A 14,906-nucleotide genomic window follows, 5' to 3' on the forward strand; every position below is an offset into this window, starting at 1 on the left:
TTGTTATCTCTGATTAACCAGCTAAAGCCAGAAGTGGAGCTATGGCTCAAGTGGTAGAGCACCAGCCTTGAGCAAAAAAGCTAAGGGACAGCACCTAGGCCCTGAGCTCAAGGCCCAGCACTAGCATAAAAACTTTAAAAAGAAATTCATTTAAAGGATCAGGATGGCTATGGTTGCGGCTGACATTTTAATGTGTTTTAGGAGCCAAATTAAATATTTGTTTGCTTAGCGTATAGAGTAGATTTTAATTTCGGTTTTTGTTCTCCTTTCTGTATCTAAGGCAATGAGTATTAAAGAAAACTTGTAGTAGGAATAAGAACTGTGTTCCAGACCATTCCCCCTTCCTCCTAAGAGACCCTGAAGGTTTCTACCATCTTCCTCGGTGCTCTTGTGAAGTCTGGAGGCATCCTGTAGAGACTAGCTGGGTTGAGGGCAGCATCTACCTTCAAGGACATGGGAAAGGAGCTCTGCTGGCTGATTAGACCCAGGCTCCACAGCTGTCCTGTGGTCCCAGGTACGACCTTCCCCGTGGGAGAAAAAATACCCAACCATGGAGACTGGAGCTTATCACTGACATTAAAAACTTCTGGATCAATGGAGGAGCAGTGAGTCTGAGCAGGCCTCCTCCAGCATGTGCGATGCAAAGCCTTCCTCTGGGAACTTGCCCCTTCCCAGAGTCATGGCCCTGGTGGGGCTGGCTTACCTCTTCCTGCCTGCTGTCCCTCCCCTCCTTGTGTGGGACGCAGTAGGGGGCAGGCTGGCAGCACGGGCAGCTCCACGTTCCTGTCATCTGTGAGATGCGGATATTCACTTGGCTGGTGTGGTGAGGAGCGAAGTTCCTGCTATAAAGGAAGGGGTTTCTGAAGGCGATTTTGAAGCAGTCCTCTGCCTCTGTTTCCCCTCCTGTCTTCATCACACGACTTTCTATTCATCACACATGTGACCTCCTAGCCTAGAAACCACTGCTGGTAAAACCCAGACACTTCCCAGGGCGCTGCTGGCCACAGCCCATGTCTGCGGCACACCTTCCAAAGCGTTCTCCACCGATGAGCATGGACTGTGTGTGTTGTACACCCGTGTGCCCTCACCGTGCTGGGCCGCCTCGCCACACTTGGCAGCCACGGACGGCACCGTTTATGGAACCCATCAGGAGCCAGGTGCCCAGCAGCATGTGTTGTATGCACATCATCTTTCGTCCTTACCACAGCTCCTGTTGGGAAGGTACTGTCGTTATCTTTGTGCTGGGGGTAAAGAAATCTTTTTATTTTTTTTAAATAAATTCTTTATCTCAAAGTCACTGTCATGCAGAAGGCTTGCCTGCACATATTGATGCAGCATCTAAAATGAAATGTAAAAACAGCAAGCTGGGCATGGTAGTATGTGCCTGTAATCCCAGCCCTCGGGGAAGATCATAGTTCAAAGCCAGTCTGGACCCTCTAAACAAACAATAATTACAAACAAGAAATAAGCCATTGGGGCCTTGAACACCTCTGTCTATTTCTGTCTGTCTCATCCCTCTCAATACAAATGACAGGAAGGAAAGGTGGGCAGAATCTTGTCTGAATGTCTGCTTCAGGGACATACTGATTGTGGAATGTAACGCTTACTCAGAGTGCCACAGTGACCCAGGAAGAAGGTGAAACTCACGTTTGTTCAAAGACCATATTGGTTGAAAAGAAAGCATGTTGATTGTCTTCTTAAAAAAAGATATACATAGCTTGCATCCAAATGTTGCACAATTAGATCTAAAACAGGTGAGCATCAGTGGATTTTGGTGTCTTTGAAAAGTCCTAGAACAAGTCCTCTACTTAGGGATGACTCTGTGTGTGTGTGTGTGTGTGTGTGTGTGTGTGTATGTGTGTGTGTGTGTGTAAAAGTTTAAGGAGCTGGATTAAAATGAACACAATGGGGCTGGGAAGGTGGCTCAGTGGTAGAGCACCTGCCTTGCATAAATGAAGCCCTGGGTTCGATTCCTCAGTACCACATAAGCAGAAAAAGCTAGAAGTGGGACTGTGGGACAGTGCTCAGGTCCAGCGTTCAGCCCCACAACCAGCAAAAAAAAAAAAAAAAGAACACAACTTCATTACTTTAAATGTCCAATTCATATACAGAACAGTGATATAAGAAATAACTTACCTTGTTGCTCCTCTGTCATTGATTAAAGATGCTGGTCATGAGTAATGCCAGTACGAGACTGTTCTGTGTTGGTAGTAGGGTTATAGTTAAGGAAAAAAACAAAGCAAGTTTCTTGGAAATGATTGTGAAATCATATTGCAAAAAATGTTTCCCAATCTAGTATGTTGCTTTTGATTTTACCGGTGATGGGATAGATAGAAAGAAATTTCCATCTATTGTGCATATTTTTAAAGAGTTAACAAGCTGTTTCTAGGCCATCCTTGGACTACTTCTAAGGAAATCTCAATTAGAACTAATATATTCCATAAGGGACTCACCTACATATGAGGCCATTGGTCCATGCTAAACACACATAATGTTACACTCGACACAAAGGAAGAGCGTATACGGGCATTGCCATCTGGCTTTGCGAAGACCAAGCACCTGGGCTTTCTTGTTTGTCTGTTTGCTTGTTTGTTCCGGGATCTGGATTTATTCTCTGGTCTTCTCTGCTGTTTCCTTTTTAGCGCTTTCTCTGGGCCTTTGATGCAGGAGGCGCTCACTTAATGCCTTAACACTTACCAGCACAACCTGACATTTCTCAGTGAAGCATCCCTCAGCCTTGTCTGGGGACTGGAGGCTAAGCCAGAGCCCGAATTCCTCTGGGGAGGGCGGGTGGGGTAGCACCTCCACGCCAGGAGGCAGACTCCCATCATCATGCCACGGCCTCTGCCTCTCTCTCCAGCACATACACGATTGTCTTAATCACCACCCTTCTGTGGCCACTGTTGTCATCTGTGTTAGAATACTGGCTGTGCAGCACTCATGCCTTGGCCCCTTGCTTTAGAACCCTGGGCCGGCTATAGTGTGGAAGGGGACAGGTACATGCTCAGCCCACCTAGAGCCAGTCAAGGGAATTCGTCACCGCTTTGATCGGGCATTGCGTATGACAAGGAGCAGAGACCCAAGCTATCTTGAGTCCAGGTTCTTGGATTTGGTTCTCAAGGTTCATTGACTGGGAACCCAGCCTGGAGGGCAGACCGGAAGCAAGGCCACAGGGCGGAAGCGATTCTTGCACTCTGGCTGTCTGGGACGTTACCTACCTGATCCGCTTGTTGGCACTGTCCACATATCTGCTCTTTCCTTTCCCTTCTTGCTGATGACTGGCTTCCTCGGCCTTTACCTTCTTTCTGTGTTTACTTCGGTGTCTGCTTTTGTCTGTCTGATCGGCTTGCTGGCTGTGTTGAACCCTTTCAGCTTCATGACTGGCCTGTCTTACGTTTCCACTATCGTGATTTCCGTAATTGTAATCTGTGCTCAAAGGCAGCCCAAGGAAACTGTGCCCCGATGTTACCTTTGACCTTCCCAGGTAGCCCTCATCTCCCATTGTGCTGAGTGACCCATTCTTACAGAGCCAGTGGCCTTTGTAAAAAAGTACCAGGAGATGACTGGTTAGTTTGATCATTAATAAACTTTTATGGTAGGATTTCCACTGTACTGTTTTCTAAACCCACTTTTAAAAAATTGCTTTAGTAGAATGCATAAGATTGTGCATAATTATGAGCACAAGGTTTTACACAGTCCTAGCAGTATGATAATTACCTTGAATTTGAAATTCTAATAATCAGAAAGGTCTGTGATTTCTCCTGTATCAAATGTAATTCCCCCAAATTTAGCCAGTATTAAGAGCTAATCCTTCCAGGTATCTCCTAAGTCACTATAAGCAGTTACTTTATACGTTTGCTTCAGTTATAGATGTCAAGAGAGCTTATGGATTGAATGAACATTCATTGATGAGTTGGCGAAACTACTTGATTCTCTTAATTTTTGTAGCTTTTGAGTTGAGATGAGCAAATTTTTGAAACATCCAATGTCTACAAGTGGTTAAGCAATACAGAGCTGTGTCTATGAATCTGCACCATCTTGAGCAATCATAGACTTCTTATACCAGAGTTTAAAATGAACTTAGAGATTATAAAATGTGCTGGGCACCAGTGGCTTATGTGTGCAAACCTAGTTACTCAGAAGATCTCAGTCCAAAGGTATCCTGGGTAGAAAAGTTTGTGACACTCTTATTGCTAGTTAATTAGCAAAAAGCCAGAATGGCTCAAGCGGTAGAGCACCAGCCATGGGTGGGAAAAAACTGAGGTACAGCAGGAGGTCCTCAGTATACACACACACACACACACACACACACACACACACACACACACACACGAAAATTTTCTAAAATCAAGGACCCTGCTCATGTATATATTGATGCCTAGGTCTTGTGTTTTATCAACAAGATTTCTTGGTTACTTCATGGTTATCTTTAATAAGGACCAGAGTTATTATAAGCATAGTAACTACCCATTCACTTGAGGTCATGATATTTGTTTGAGTAACATATAAACGTGGAAGAAATCCGAAATGTTTGTTTTTCTCATTATACAAGTACTAGATGTGCACTTGAGAGACTTTTGAAAGCACAGGACAGCATAAAGCAAGGTGATCATCTCACCCACTGACCTTAATGTTTGTTGTAATTTTAAAAAATAATATATGCATTAAATTTGTAACAGAGGTGAAGTTATACTTTATTGTGACAAATTAGGGTCATGCAAAACAAAAATTCATTTTGCTGCCTTTTGCAAAATAACACATTAGCTGTATTTTACCATGCCAATGAGTTATCATACAGGATGTGATTTTTAAAGGCTTTATTACATAGCTGTATTATAATTTCTTCAGATGTATACTCTATTACCTACATGTAGTTTCCAATTCATAATTATTTCTATTTCCTAAGTTCATTATGTAGTTGTTGGTGTGTGTGTGTGTGTGTGAGTGTGTGTGCACATGCACATGCGTACCAGTACTGGGGCTTGAACTCAGCGGCTTATACTCTTATCTGGCTTTTTTACCACTTGAACCACAGATCCACTTCCAGCTTTTCTGTGGTTAATTAGAGATAAGAGTCTCATGGACTTTCCTGCCTGGGCTGGCTTTTAACTGCAGTCCGCAGATATCAGCTTCCTGAGTAGCTAGAGTTATAGACATGAATCACCCCCCCACCCGGCTAGAGTCATACTGAATTATGCTGTTAGATTCACGAGAGAAGAAAGTTGACAGTGATTTGCAGGCCGCCACGTCTCCAGCATGGCAACACCGGAGAGAAGGGCTCACAGGTGATGGCCCAGCTCTTGGGAACAGGACAGGCTGCAGGCTGCCTGGCAGTGAGCGGCTCCCCAGAGCCTCAGCTCCCTCTTCCTGTCTCTGGTCTCACGGTGGCTGGCCCTGGACCTCAGATCTGCCTCCAGACAAGGTGACCGCCTTGTCTGCAAATGTCAGCAGGGAGCGGCAGCTGCCTCCTCCTTTGGGCTGTGGAGTCCGATCACACAGTTGGCTCAAGATTTTTCCATTAAGGTTCTTGTTGGTTTACATTGGGCAGACTTGAATCCCAGAAGGAAGTCTGAGAACAGCAGAGTACTTTGCAGAATGAGGAAGTCTGCGGACAGAAGAAATGTTCTGTGGGAGGCGATCCCAGCAACAGCCGGGGTCAGGGCCTCTTCCTTGGTGCAAGGCCCGGGTGCAGGGAGGGACCAGAGCTTAGAAGCATCCCAAGCTGGCTTTAACGTCCTGTTGAAACCATCCTGGAATTCTTAAGATGTTTTAGACGGAGGGACCCGATTCTCACGTTGCACTGGACCCTGCGAATTAGCAGGTTCTGACTGAGGAACCAAGCAAGGTATAGTGCAGAGAGGTATTTGAGTGAGTCCTTCTAAGTAAGTCCTTCCCCAAAGGGAAGGGAAAACCCATCCCAGCTGCCTTCCGCACCAGAGGGGGGCATGTGGCTTTAAGAGCTTGACCTGCCTGGAGAATTGGAGCAGCTCCTGCAGGAGCTGGCCTTCCAGGTGCTCTGGAGATCGGAACCGCCTGGACCTAGTTGTCTGTCTCACAGAGGCCCTGCGGATCCAACGCTCTCCAGATCTCAGCCTTCCTTAGAAACCAACCTGTGCTTGACCTCCTGAGGCAGAGACTATGAAAGTTTGGGTTTGCCTCTCACCGTGCTTGCACTTTGAGGGGTCTTGGAAAGAAGGAGTGCTGCCCACCTGCGACCCCACGCTGCAGGACAGAGGCTCTGTGTCTCTGCATGCTGCTGGCTGCTCTCTGCCTTGTAAGAGGGGTGGGGGAGGTGTTACTGCTGGCACACACCCAATCCGAGCATCATCGTCGATTGACAGCACTGAAGCCGGCGCCCCCCCCCCCACAAACGCACCACATGAGCCTCCTGACTCCTGCACTCACTATTCTCACCTTCAGTTGAAAAGCTGCATTGACTTTGACTTCCGTGCGTTGCAAAAACTGCGTTGCAAAAACAATTGTTTTCCTTAAAGTAGAGGTCGTAAGATTGATCAATTCACAGGATTCTAATAACTAGGCTGTTGAGAAAATGACTGCCATGGAGCCCCTTCCCCCGCCCAGTGCTACGTAAAGTATAAGCTTTAAAACGTGCCACCTTGCCGCTCGCTGAAGAACAATTGAGACTCGGCATCTCCACATCTATCTGCAGTGCTGTCTGTTGAATCTAGTCATAAAAATTGGGAGCTTGTACTTTTGTCTTTAAAAATATATGTGGCTGGGCGCTCTGGTGGCTCACATCTGTCATCCTAGCTACTCAGGAGGCTGAGGTCTGAGGATCACAGTTCAAAGCCAGCCTGAGCAGGAAGGTCTGTGAGACTCTTATCTCCAATGAACTAGCAGAAAACCAGAAGTGGTGCTGTGGCTCAACGTGGTAGAACGCTAGCCTTGAACTGAAGAGCTCAGGGACAGAGTTCAAGCCCCACAACCAACCAAAAAAAAAAAAAATGTGTGTGTGTGTGTGTGTGTGTGTACATTAAGTCCTTCTTATGCAGTGTGTTGTGTGTATAGACATTAAGTACTTTATATGCAGAATGTGTGTGTGTGTGTGTAGACATTAAATACTTTATATGCAGAGTGTGTGTGTAGACATTAAGTACTTGGTATGCAGTGTATTTTAGAAAAGTGTGAACTTGGAACAGATCAGAGACTTAGAAACATGCGCAGACCAATTCTTGGCAAGGCGGGGGAGAAGCACCGTCCTGAGGAGAGGGCCAGCAGTGCTTTTCGGCCCTGCCAGACCCTGACCCGTGCCCTTTTCCACCAGTGGGCCCCTGAGCGTGGCTTGGCTGCATGCTTTCCCTGCCCGCCATGAAGCAGCACCCTTCCAGGGTCAGAGGAAACTCATGGAGTCCAGGGGAAGGAATCGTCGCTGGCCTGCGGATAGCAAGCTTTCAGGGGAGGCTAAGGAGTTACCTAAAGAGACTGAGGGAGTGCGAGGAGACAGGCTACTTAGGCAAAGGAAAGTGTTCTCAGACGGCGCTATTCCCCTCCACACCCAGGCCAAGGGTCACTTTTCTTCCTGTGCTTGCAACACGGCCCATCAGATCTTCCCTGCGCTGGGCTCTGCCAGCCGTGGACTGTCTCCTTCAACCTCATCTCCGACTGGCTCCGTGCCTAAGGAACAGGGGAGAGACCAGGGGCCCAGCTACACCTGGAATCATGCAAGAGATCAGCGCAGGGACTTGGGTTTCACGAGTCGTCTTCCTTTGTCCCCATGTCTCCTGACACACGCCTGTCTCAGAGGGCCGATGAGCTCTTCCTGCAACCACGGAGCTCCAGCCTGGCCCTGGCTCAGCCAGTGCCCCAGTAGGGATGGCAAGTCGGGCTCCACACGCCCTGTAGTACCCAGGACCCACCAAGTGGGGAGATTAGCTTTGCAGTGTTATCTGAGCCTCCTTGAAATCAGCATTTTAGCCTTGCAGGCTGCTGCTGCTGCTGCTGCTGCTGAGCGAATGTAATAGGTAGATGCAGACAAGAGTTATTTTGAGGGCCATAATTTGGTTGCGTTCTCTCAGGCGATCAAAGATTGTTTAACACCAGAAACAGCTGACTAGAACAGCTGTTTAAACAGCGCTTTGTGTGGAGAATGAGGACAAGGTTCGGTGTTTTGACAACTCTTCCAGGGCTGTGAGTAATAAGACTTCTAAGAAAATCCTGATTGCTGCTTTAAAATGGTTGTTTTTTTTTCTCTAGAATTTAGGAAGATTTTAGGAGATTTTTCCATCCTCTAGTATTCAGTGTGGACAGAGGATCGATATAGCAGGAATATTTTCTCTTTCCTAGAAGGTTTCTTAGGAGGTACTGGGGGTTGGAACTCAGGGCCCTTGCTCTCCCTAGACAGGTGCTGTGCCACTTAGCAACACCTCCAGCTCTGTTTTGGACTGATTATCTTTAAGACATATGGCCTTACTTCCTGCCTGGGTGTTTACCTGGACAGTGATCAGCCTATTAGTAATTAGAATAATGATGATGGAGATGGACTTTAATGTGGATTGGGTTGGATCTTTTCAGAAACCTTCTGTCTTTTGTGTCATGAGGTACAAAAGTTTTGTGAACCAGAAAGGGTGGAGAAACTGAGGCTCTGGAGGCTATGACAGACCTAGGACCTCTTTGTCCACTGCTCTCCTCAGTCTCCTTGGAGTCTCTGTCATGATTCCTTTAGAGAGGCCTGTGAAACCACATGGATTATCCTGGATGCAGCTCCCTAACACCAACTGAAATCCATGTGTCTAGAACCAGCATTCGATGATATGTGCAGTCATGTGGGCGTTTTATTTCTTTTAACCCAAGATGCAAGAAGTACTATTAATACTCATGTTCCCTAAGGAATGTGTCTGCATTTTTAAGTTAACCTTTCTCCTGAACTTGGATTTGATTTCTAGCAGGAGGAAATTGTTTTCTGCTTTTCCCATTAATATACACTTCTGTCTGTGGATAATCAAAGTAATTAAATGTCTTCACTGAAAATCTGAGTCGCAATAAGACAAGCAAAAAAATTTCACATGCATGCATGTGGCATTATGTGGAAATTTGTCACCTTGGAAAAACTCTGTAACTGCTATACACTTTATTTGTAATATATTTCATATAGGCCAGGGAAAATGAAATCATTTCTACTTTAGCAAAAATGTGTTTGTTTGTTCTGGTATGTTCAGGTCAGCTAATGGTCACTGTGGCTTAAAGGTAAGCTAAATAGATGCTTTGCCCTTGCACAAGAACCAAGGACAATACTAGGACTTCCCTGTGGTCTACCTCACTTAGGCCTGCTGATTAATAGGCCTAGTTCAGGAAGACAAGTGCTATTACGATCATGACTGAGAAAAATCAAAGCACTGAGAAAGGAAATGGCCTGTCCACTCCACACAACTGGCCATGACAGAGCTAGACCCAGAACCCAAGCATTTCTGAACACGAACTAACTGGCCCACACATGGCTCTCTCTCACACACCCAGGAGTGCTAGAGCTGGAGGAAGTATGTTTCAGCAGTATTGTGCATATCAAGCTCTCACCCAGTATGGTAACACCATGGCAGGTGCAAATTCCAGTCTGTGATTGCCAAGCGGCACATCAAGAGATAACGCACAGCTGGGGGAGGTGGCCCACTCCTGCAATCCCAGCACTCAGGAGGCTGAGACAGGTGCTCTTGAGTTCAAAACCTAGACTAGAGAAAGAGAGGAGGGCGAAGGGAGAGTTGGGGGGGGGGGGGTCTGTGGGGAGGGCAAGGAGAGCCTGGTGGCTACATTTTCAGCAGAACTTGTGGTTTCCAACCCAACAAAACGTGGTGAAAAGCCTGCCCGGGGCAGAGCTGTGCTTGGGGGCTGTGGCTGCAGGGCAGCGAAGGCCTGCAGTCTCCTCCTCCAGCATCATTGTCATCATTGTGACTCAAAGCCACCCTTACAAGCCTGCAGTCTAATGCAAGCAAGTGGGAGGAAAGGCAAGGCTTTGCAGGTTCTAATCAGGTTGCCGGCCTCACCGCCATGCCCGCTCCCTCAGCCCTCAGCAATGGTCCAATGACCGGGCATAGTGTTCGTTTTGCAACTGAGAAAACCAAGACTTTGGACACCTAGTTGTACCCTAAGATGACTCAATTGGTCGAGTCCTTACAAAGTCCTTCTGAGTTTAAGCATGGTGCTGAGCTGGGTTCGGTGAAGATCTAGACTAATTATGGGCATTGAATTTGTAGGAATTGTTCAAGTAACAAAATACCTGACATAATCAGCTTATAAAAGAAAAGGTTTGTTTAGCTCACTGTCTTAAGAGTTTCTGGTCCATGACCAGCCAGACCCATCCCTCTGGGTCTCTGGTTGGTGTGCCTCATAGCACTGCTCACTCTCAATGCAAAGAAGAGAAGAGAGATGAGATCCCACAATCCCCTACAAGGGCATGCCCCCCAATAACCTAAGGACTTCCCATTAGGCCCCGCCTCCTCAGATTCCCCCCACTCCCAATGGCACCACCCTGAGGTCCAAAGCAGAGTAAGAACCACACACACACACACACATCTGCAACCTTGGGAAACAAGGTCGCACTGGCATTGAGGATGAACCAGGGAGGTGAAACAGGCTTTCATTGCAACAATGGTTCTTTGCCATTTGTGACACAGTCACTAACTATTGCAAGAGGTAACTAGAGCTCGCTTGTGCGCTGATGATGCAGGCTGGGGTCAGGACATGGAGATTTGGTGGGATGAAGCTGACTTCTTGGGGGTGGGAGCCTCAGTGGTTCCCTTATCCAAGGCTAACCAGGCCTTCTGGGAAACCTACTGACATCCACCACATTCACCGACGCCTGAGCCTTCCGCAAATGAGGTCAGCCTTCTACTTCAGTCCAGGGTCAGCCCAGGGCCTTCGTGATGTATCTTACACATAATAGACAATTAATGAAAGTTGGGCAGATTAATTACCCGTTAGGTATCAGGCTGGCACAGTAAATCAGAAGTACCTACTTGCTTCCTGTGACATTGTTCACTTAAATTATTTATTTTGTAGTCTAAAAGGAAAATAATAATAATACACATCAGTCCTAAGATGGGGTACGGGAAACCCTACCCTGTTGGTGCTTGGGACTTACTTTTATCAACAGGGATTTGTAAATACCATCATATGCAGGATTATTTGGTGACTGTCCTAGCATTATGTAGTTTTGAAACCCTCCATTTTCTCTCTGGTGCAGTTTCTCTCAGAGCTTCCTGAAACAAGTAGTATAGCCACACACACACACGCACACGCACGCACACACACACACACACACACACACGCACACGCACGCACACACACACACACACACACACACGCACGCACGCACGCACGCACACACACACACACACACACACACACACACCATGCTGTCTGAGATAGAAGCACTGTGGAGGGCTGGGGCAGGGATGGAGAAGCTGTTGGGAGGTGGAACAGAAGGGGTACAACTCCCTCACCTCTGGGGGTTCAGGAAAGTACTATGGGAATCTTTACCTATTTCCCTCTACATCAACAGGCCTCCTGGTGGGTACTCTTGACGTCGTCTTGGACTCCAGTGCCCGAGTTGCGCCTTACCGAATCCTGTACCAGACTCCTGACTCCCTGGTCTACTGGACCATCGCCTGTGGTAAGTTCTGGCACTTCGTGATGGGTAAACTTAAAGTGTTAGGCCCTGGGTTCAAACCCCATTATCACAGAACAATAGGAAAATTGGAGTGAATGTTCAGAGACCTCTTGCCCAGTTCCCTCAGTGTGTTTGTTAGTGCAGGATATGCCTTACATTCGTGGATATGTACCAATGGACTACTGTGAAAGAAGGTCCAGAATCTCTTCACATTTCCTCGGTCTTCACTGGTGCCATTTTTCTATCCAGAATCTTCCAGTATACCACATTACAGGTCATTGTCAAACCGTCTGAGTCTCCTCTTGGCTGCGAGGGTTTGCCAGGCTGCCTTGTTTGGGAAGACCTTGCCCATTTACAAGGACTCCGGTCCGGTGCATCGTGGGCCGTCCCTCCCCTGGCTTCATCCAGTGTTTCCCTTATTCGCCAGCGGTGAGGGGTTTCGTGAGGAAGATCACAGAGATGCAGTGACATTTTCCTGTTAGCAACACAATGGGCCACAGCTGGTCCCACACATTGCCTGGAAGTGAAGTCACTTCGCCTCCTCCTCTCGAAGTCTACTCTCTGGAAAAAGCCACAGGGCCCTGGTTCTTCCTTGGGAATGGGCTGTCTTTCTTTCTTCCTTACTTTCAGGATGGATTATCTTCCTGATGTATTGGGAATTCTTCTGCTTGCTAGATTTGTCTCTCCTCCCTGGAGTCAATCACTTATGCCAGTATAGATTCAGAGACATTTATTTTATGTCCTGTGTTAGGATTCACTGTTCAACTTGTCCCTGCTTTTGGCCTTGGGGGGAAACTCTTTCAGTTGACTTCATTCCGTTTTTCACTGATCTCTGTTTGATGGAAGCATGGTGCTCGAATCCAAAGATAGCGAGACAGTTAGATGTGGTTCCTGCTCTTGAGGAACTGGAGACTCACAAAGGTACAAGGATGCAATCATTTACAGCCCACTGCACGTGTACTGTATGGGTCTGTGACACTGGAGAGTTCCTGGCTGAGTGCAGGATTCTAGGCAGGCCTTCTATGCTAATGAAGAAAGTGGCTGGATGTGATTTCGGGCTTCTGGAAGGCTCAGGTGACCTAGTTATATTCCCTCAAGGACTTAGCAATACTGGAAAATTTAGCATGGTAAACTGTGTCTCTTTTAAAAGTATTCTGGTTAAGAGGCAAGCAATCCCATGGGAAACAATTCTGAATTACTTTTCATTTCCATATTTCTGTTGAAGAAGATGTAGCTTTAGGCTATTAGGATCACCAAGAGTAACGGTTGGGGGCTGGGCAGCAGGAAGGGGATGAATGGTAAGCAGGGAAGCTGGCACTGTCAAGAAGAGGGCTTTACCAGTGCGTCCTAACCCGCGGAAAGCAGCACTCCAGCCAGCCATCTTGCAGGTTCACTCTCCAAGGGGCGGGGGGGGGGGGGGGGGGGTGGGGGGAGGGGAAGTGTCACATGGTCTGTGGTGGTGATTGATTGGAACACATCTGAATAGCAATAGATCATAGCGCAGGATGAACACCTGTGAGTCTAGGTGGACAGGTTAGTCTAGAATTGTGTGAAATCAGACACTATGGCCAGTCAGTAATGAAGCAAAACCAAAGACCATTATCCTGGAGAAGGGAAAGTAAGGAGAAAAATGAGGGAAGGGGTAACAAGTTTGACAAGAAATATACTTCTAAGCCGGGCTCTGGTGGCTCATGCCTGTCATCCTGGCTACTCAGGAGGCTGAGATCTGAGGATCACAGTTCAAAGCCAGGCCAGGCAAGAAAGACCAAGAGACTCTTAGCTCCAATTAGCCACCAGAAACCCGGAAGTGGTGCTGTCTCAACACGGTAGAGCGCTAGCCTTGAGCTGAAGAGCACAGGGACAGCGCCCAGGCCCAGAGTTCAAGCTCCACGACCAACAAAAATAAAAAGAAGAAAGAAAGAAATGTACTTACTACATTACTTATGTAACTGTACCCCCCGTACATCACCTTGACAAATAAACAAAAGAGAGAAATCCTCGAGAGACGGCATTGACCTCTTGGCTTGCTGAGGGCATGGACTGGTGCTCTCATCGCTTCTCACTCACCTCCCACAGTTCCACCGCTTCCTCTGAGTCCAAGGTCTCGCTTTCTAGCCCCCTGGGTTCTCGGGCCCCTGGGCCAGCTGATGGCGTGGTATGTGCCTTTGTGGCATTTCTTCGTCCTCATCGCCAGCCTCTCTCTTGTTTACTGCTTCGCATTTATTGTGCTGTCTGTTTCTGGGGGCTTTGCCATTCTGCCAAGCAGTTCTTTCTGCAAATATTCTTGTGGGGTAAAACCCAGAGTTACAAAGCTGGGATATTCTTCATGTATCCACCCAGCCAAGATTAACAGTAGACTCTAATTGTGGATGGTGTGATCTATATCCCAAGGAGTGGTGTTTTTATTTTTCCTATAAATAATGCCTGCTCAACGGCATGATCTCATTCTAATAAACCTAGAATGGTTTTAGCTTTCGTGTGCACTGATGACTCATAGAGACAACTCCAGAGTTTCCTTACAAGAGACTACGGAAGTCACAGCCATTACATACTCCCGGTCACCCATTAATTGTTCATTCTTAATGATTTCCAATTTGTGTTTAAAATCCAAATTGCTAGCTCCCTTTCTGAAAAGATTCTTAAACGCGGAAGCTACTGCCATAAAAAAAAGAGTTCTTCAATATGTTGACCTTTCTGTTGCTAATGTTATTTTTTTCCATAAAGTCAGTTTTCTGTAGGAAATTATGTTGAAAGCTTGTTAATTCTGAGAAATGTTTGCTGAAAGAGGAACTTTAGTAAAAACAAAAACAAAACTTAGGTGAGTCCAACTCATTGCTCTGTAGAATTCATAGGATTATAAAAACTCACCCTGCATCACACATCTGATACATCGTTGGTGAATATAAATTAAAGAGGCTTTAATTCAGTAATTATTATCCGAGTGTTGATGTAAAACATTCCCTGTAGACAGCAGGAATCTTAGCTATAAGTCCCAGTTGAGCGATTTGCCTTAGATCTGGGTCACATGGCACCAGGCAGGCAGAATCTTTGGGGCTTGTGTGGTTTGCAGCCATTGTGGTAATCACTTGGTCCTGGACAGTCTGGCCTCACTGCTTGATAGACATCTCCAGGGTAACGCAGCCCTGACCAATGCCTTCACTTGACTTGACTTGCTTTTCCTTCTCTTTTCCATTCCATAATCTCATCTAGCCTCTCTGGCCATTCTCTTCTCAAGCTGGAAGAGAATCATCTTGACCAGTCTCTTACTTTAGTAGGGCCTGGAAGC

At 46.8% G+C, this 14,906-nt stretch overlaps 1 protein-coding gene across 1 annotated transcript in view; it reads left to right on the forward strand.

The window, feature by feature from the left end:
• The window catches only part of Tbc1d9 (TBC1 domain family member 9), a 69,447-nt gene that overhangs the window by 14,667 nt on the left and 39,874 nt on the right, over window positions 1-14,906 (forward strand). The window contains exon 2 of the mRNA XM_042701717.1: window positions 11,513-11,623. Within this exon, the coding sequence (XP_042557651.1) occupies window positions 11,513-11,623 (111 nt within the window). The remainder of the gene's footprint in view (window positions 1-11,512; window positions 11,624-14,906) is intronic.

This window comes from Dipodomys spectabilis, unplaced genomic scaffold (assembly GCF_019054845.1).
Source record: "Dipodomys spectabilis isolate Male_0828 unplaced genomic scaffold, ASM1905484v1 ptg000297l, whole genome shotgun sequence".
In the NCBI taxonomy this organism is placed as follows: Eukaryota; Metazoa; Chordata; class Mammalia; order Rodentia; family Heteromyidae; genus Dipodomys; species Dipodomys spectabilis.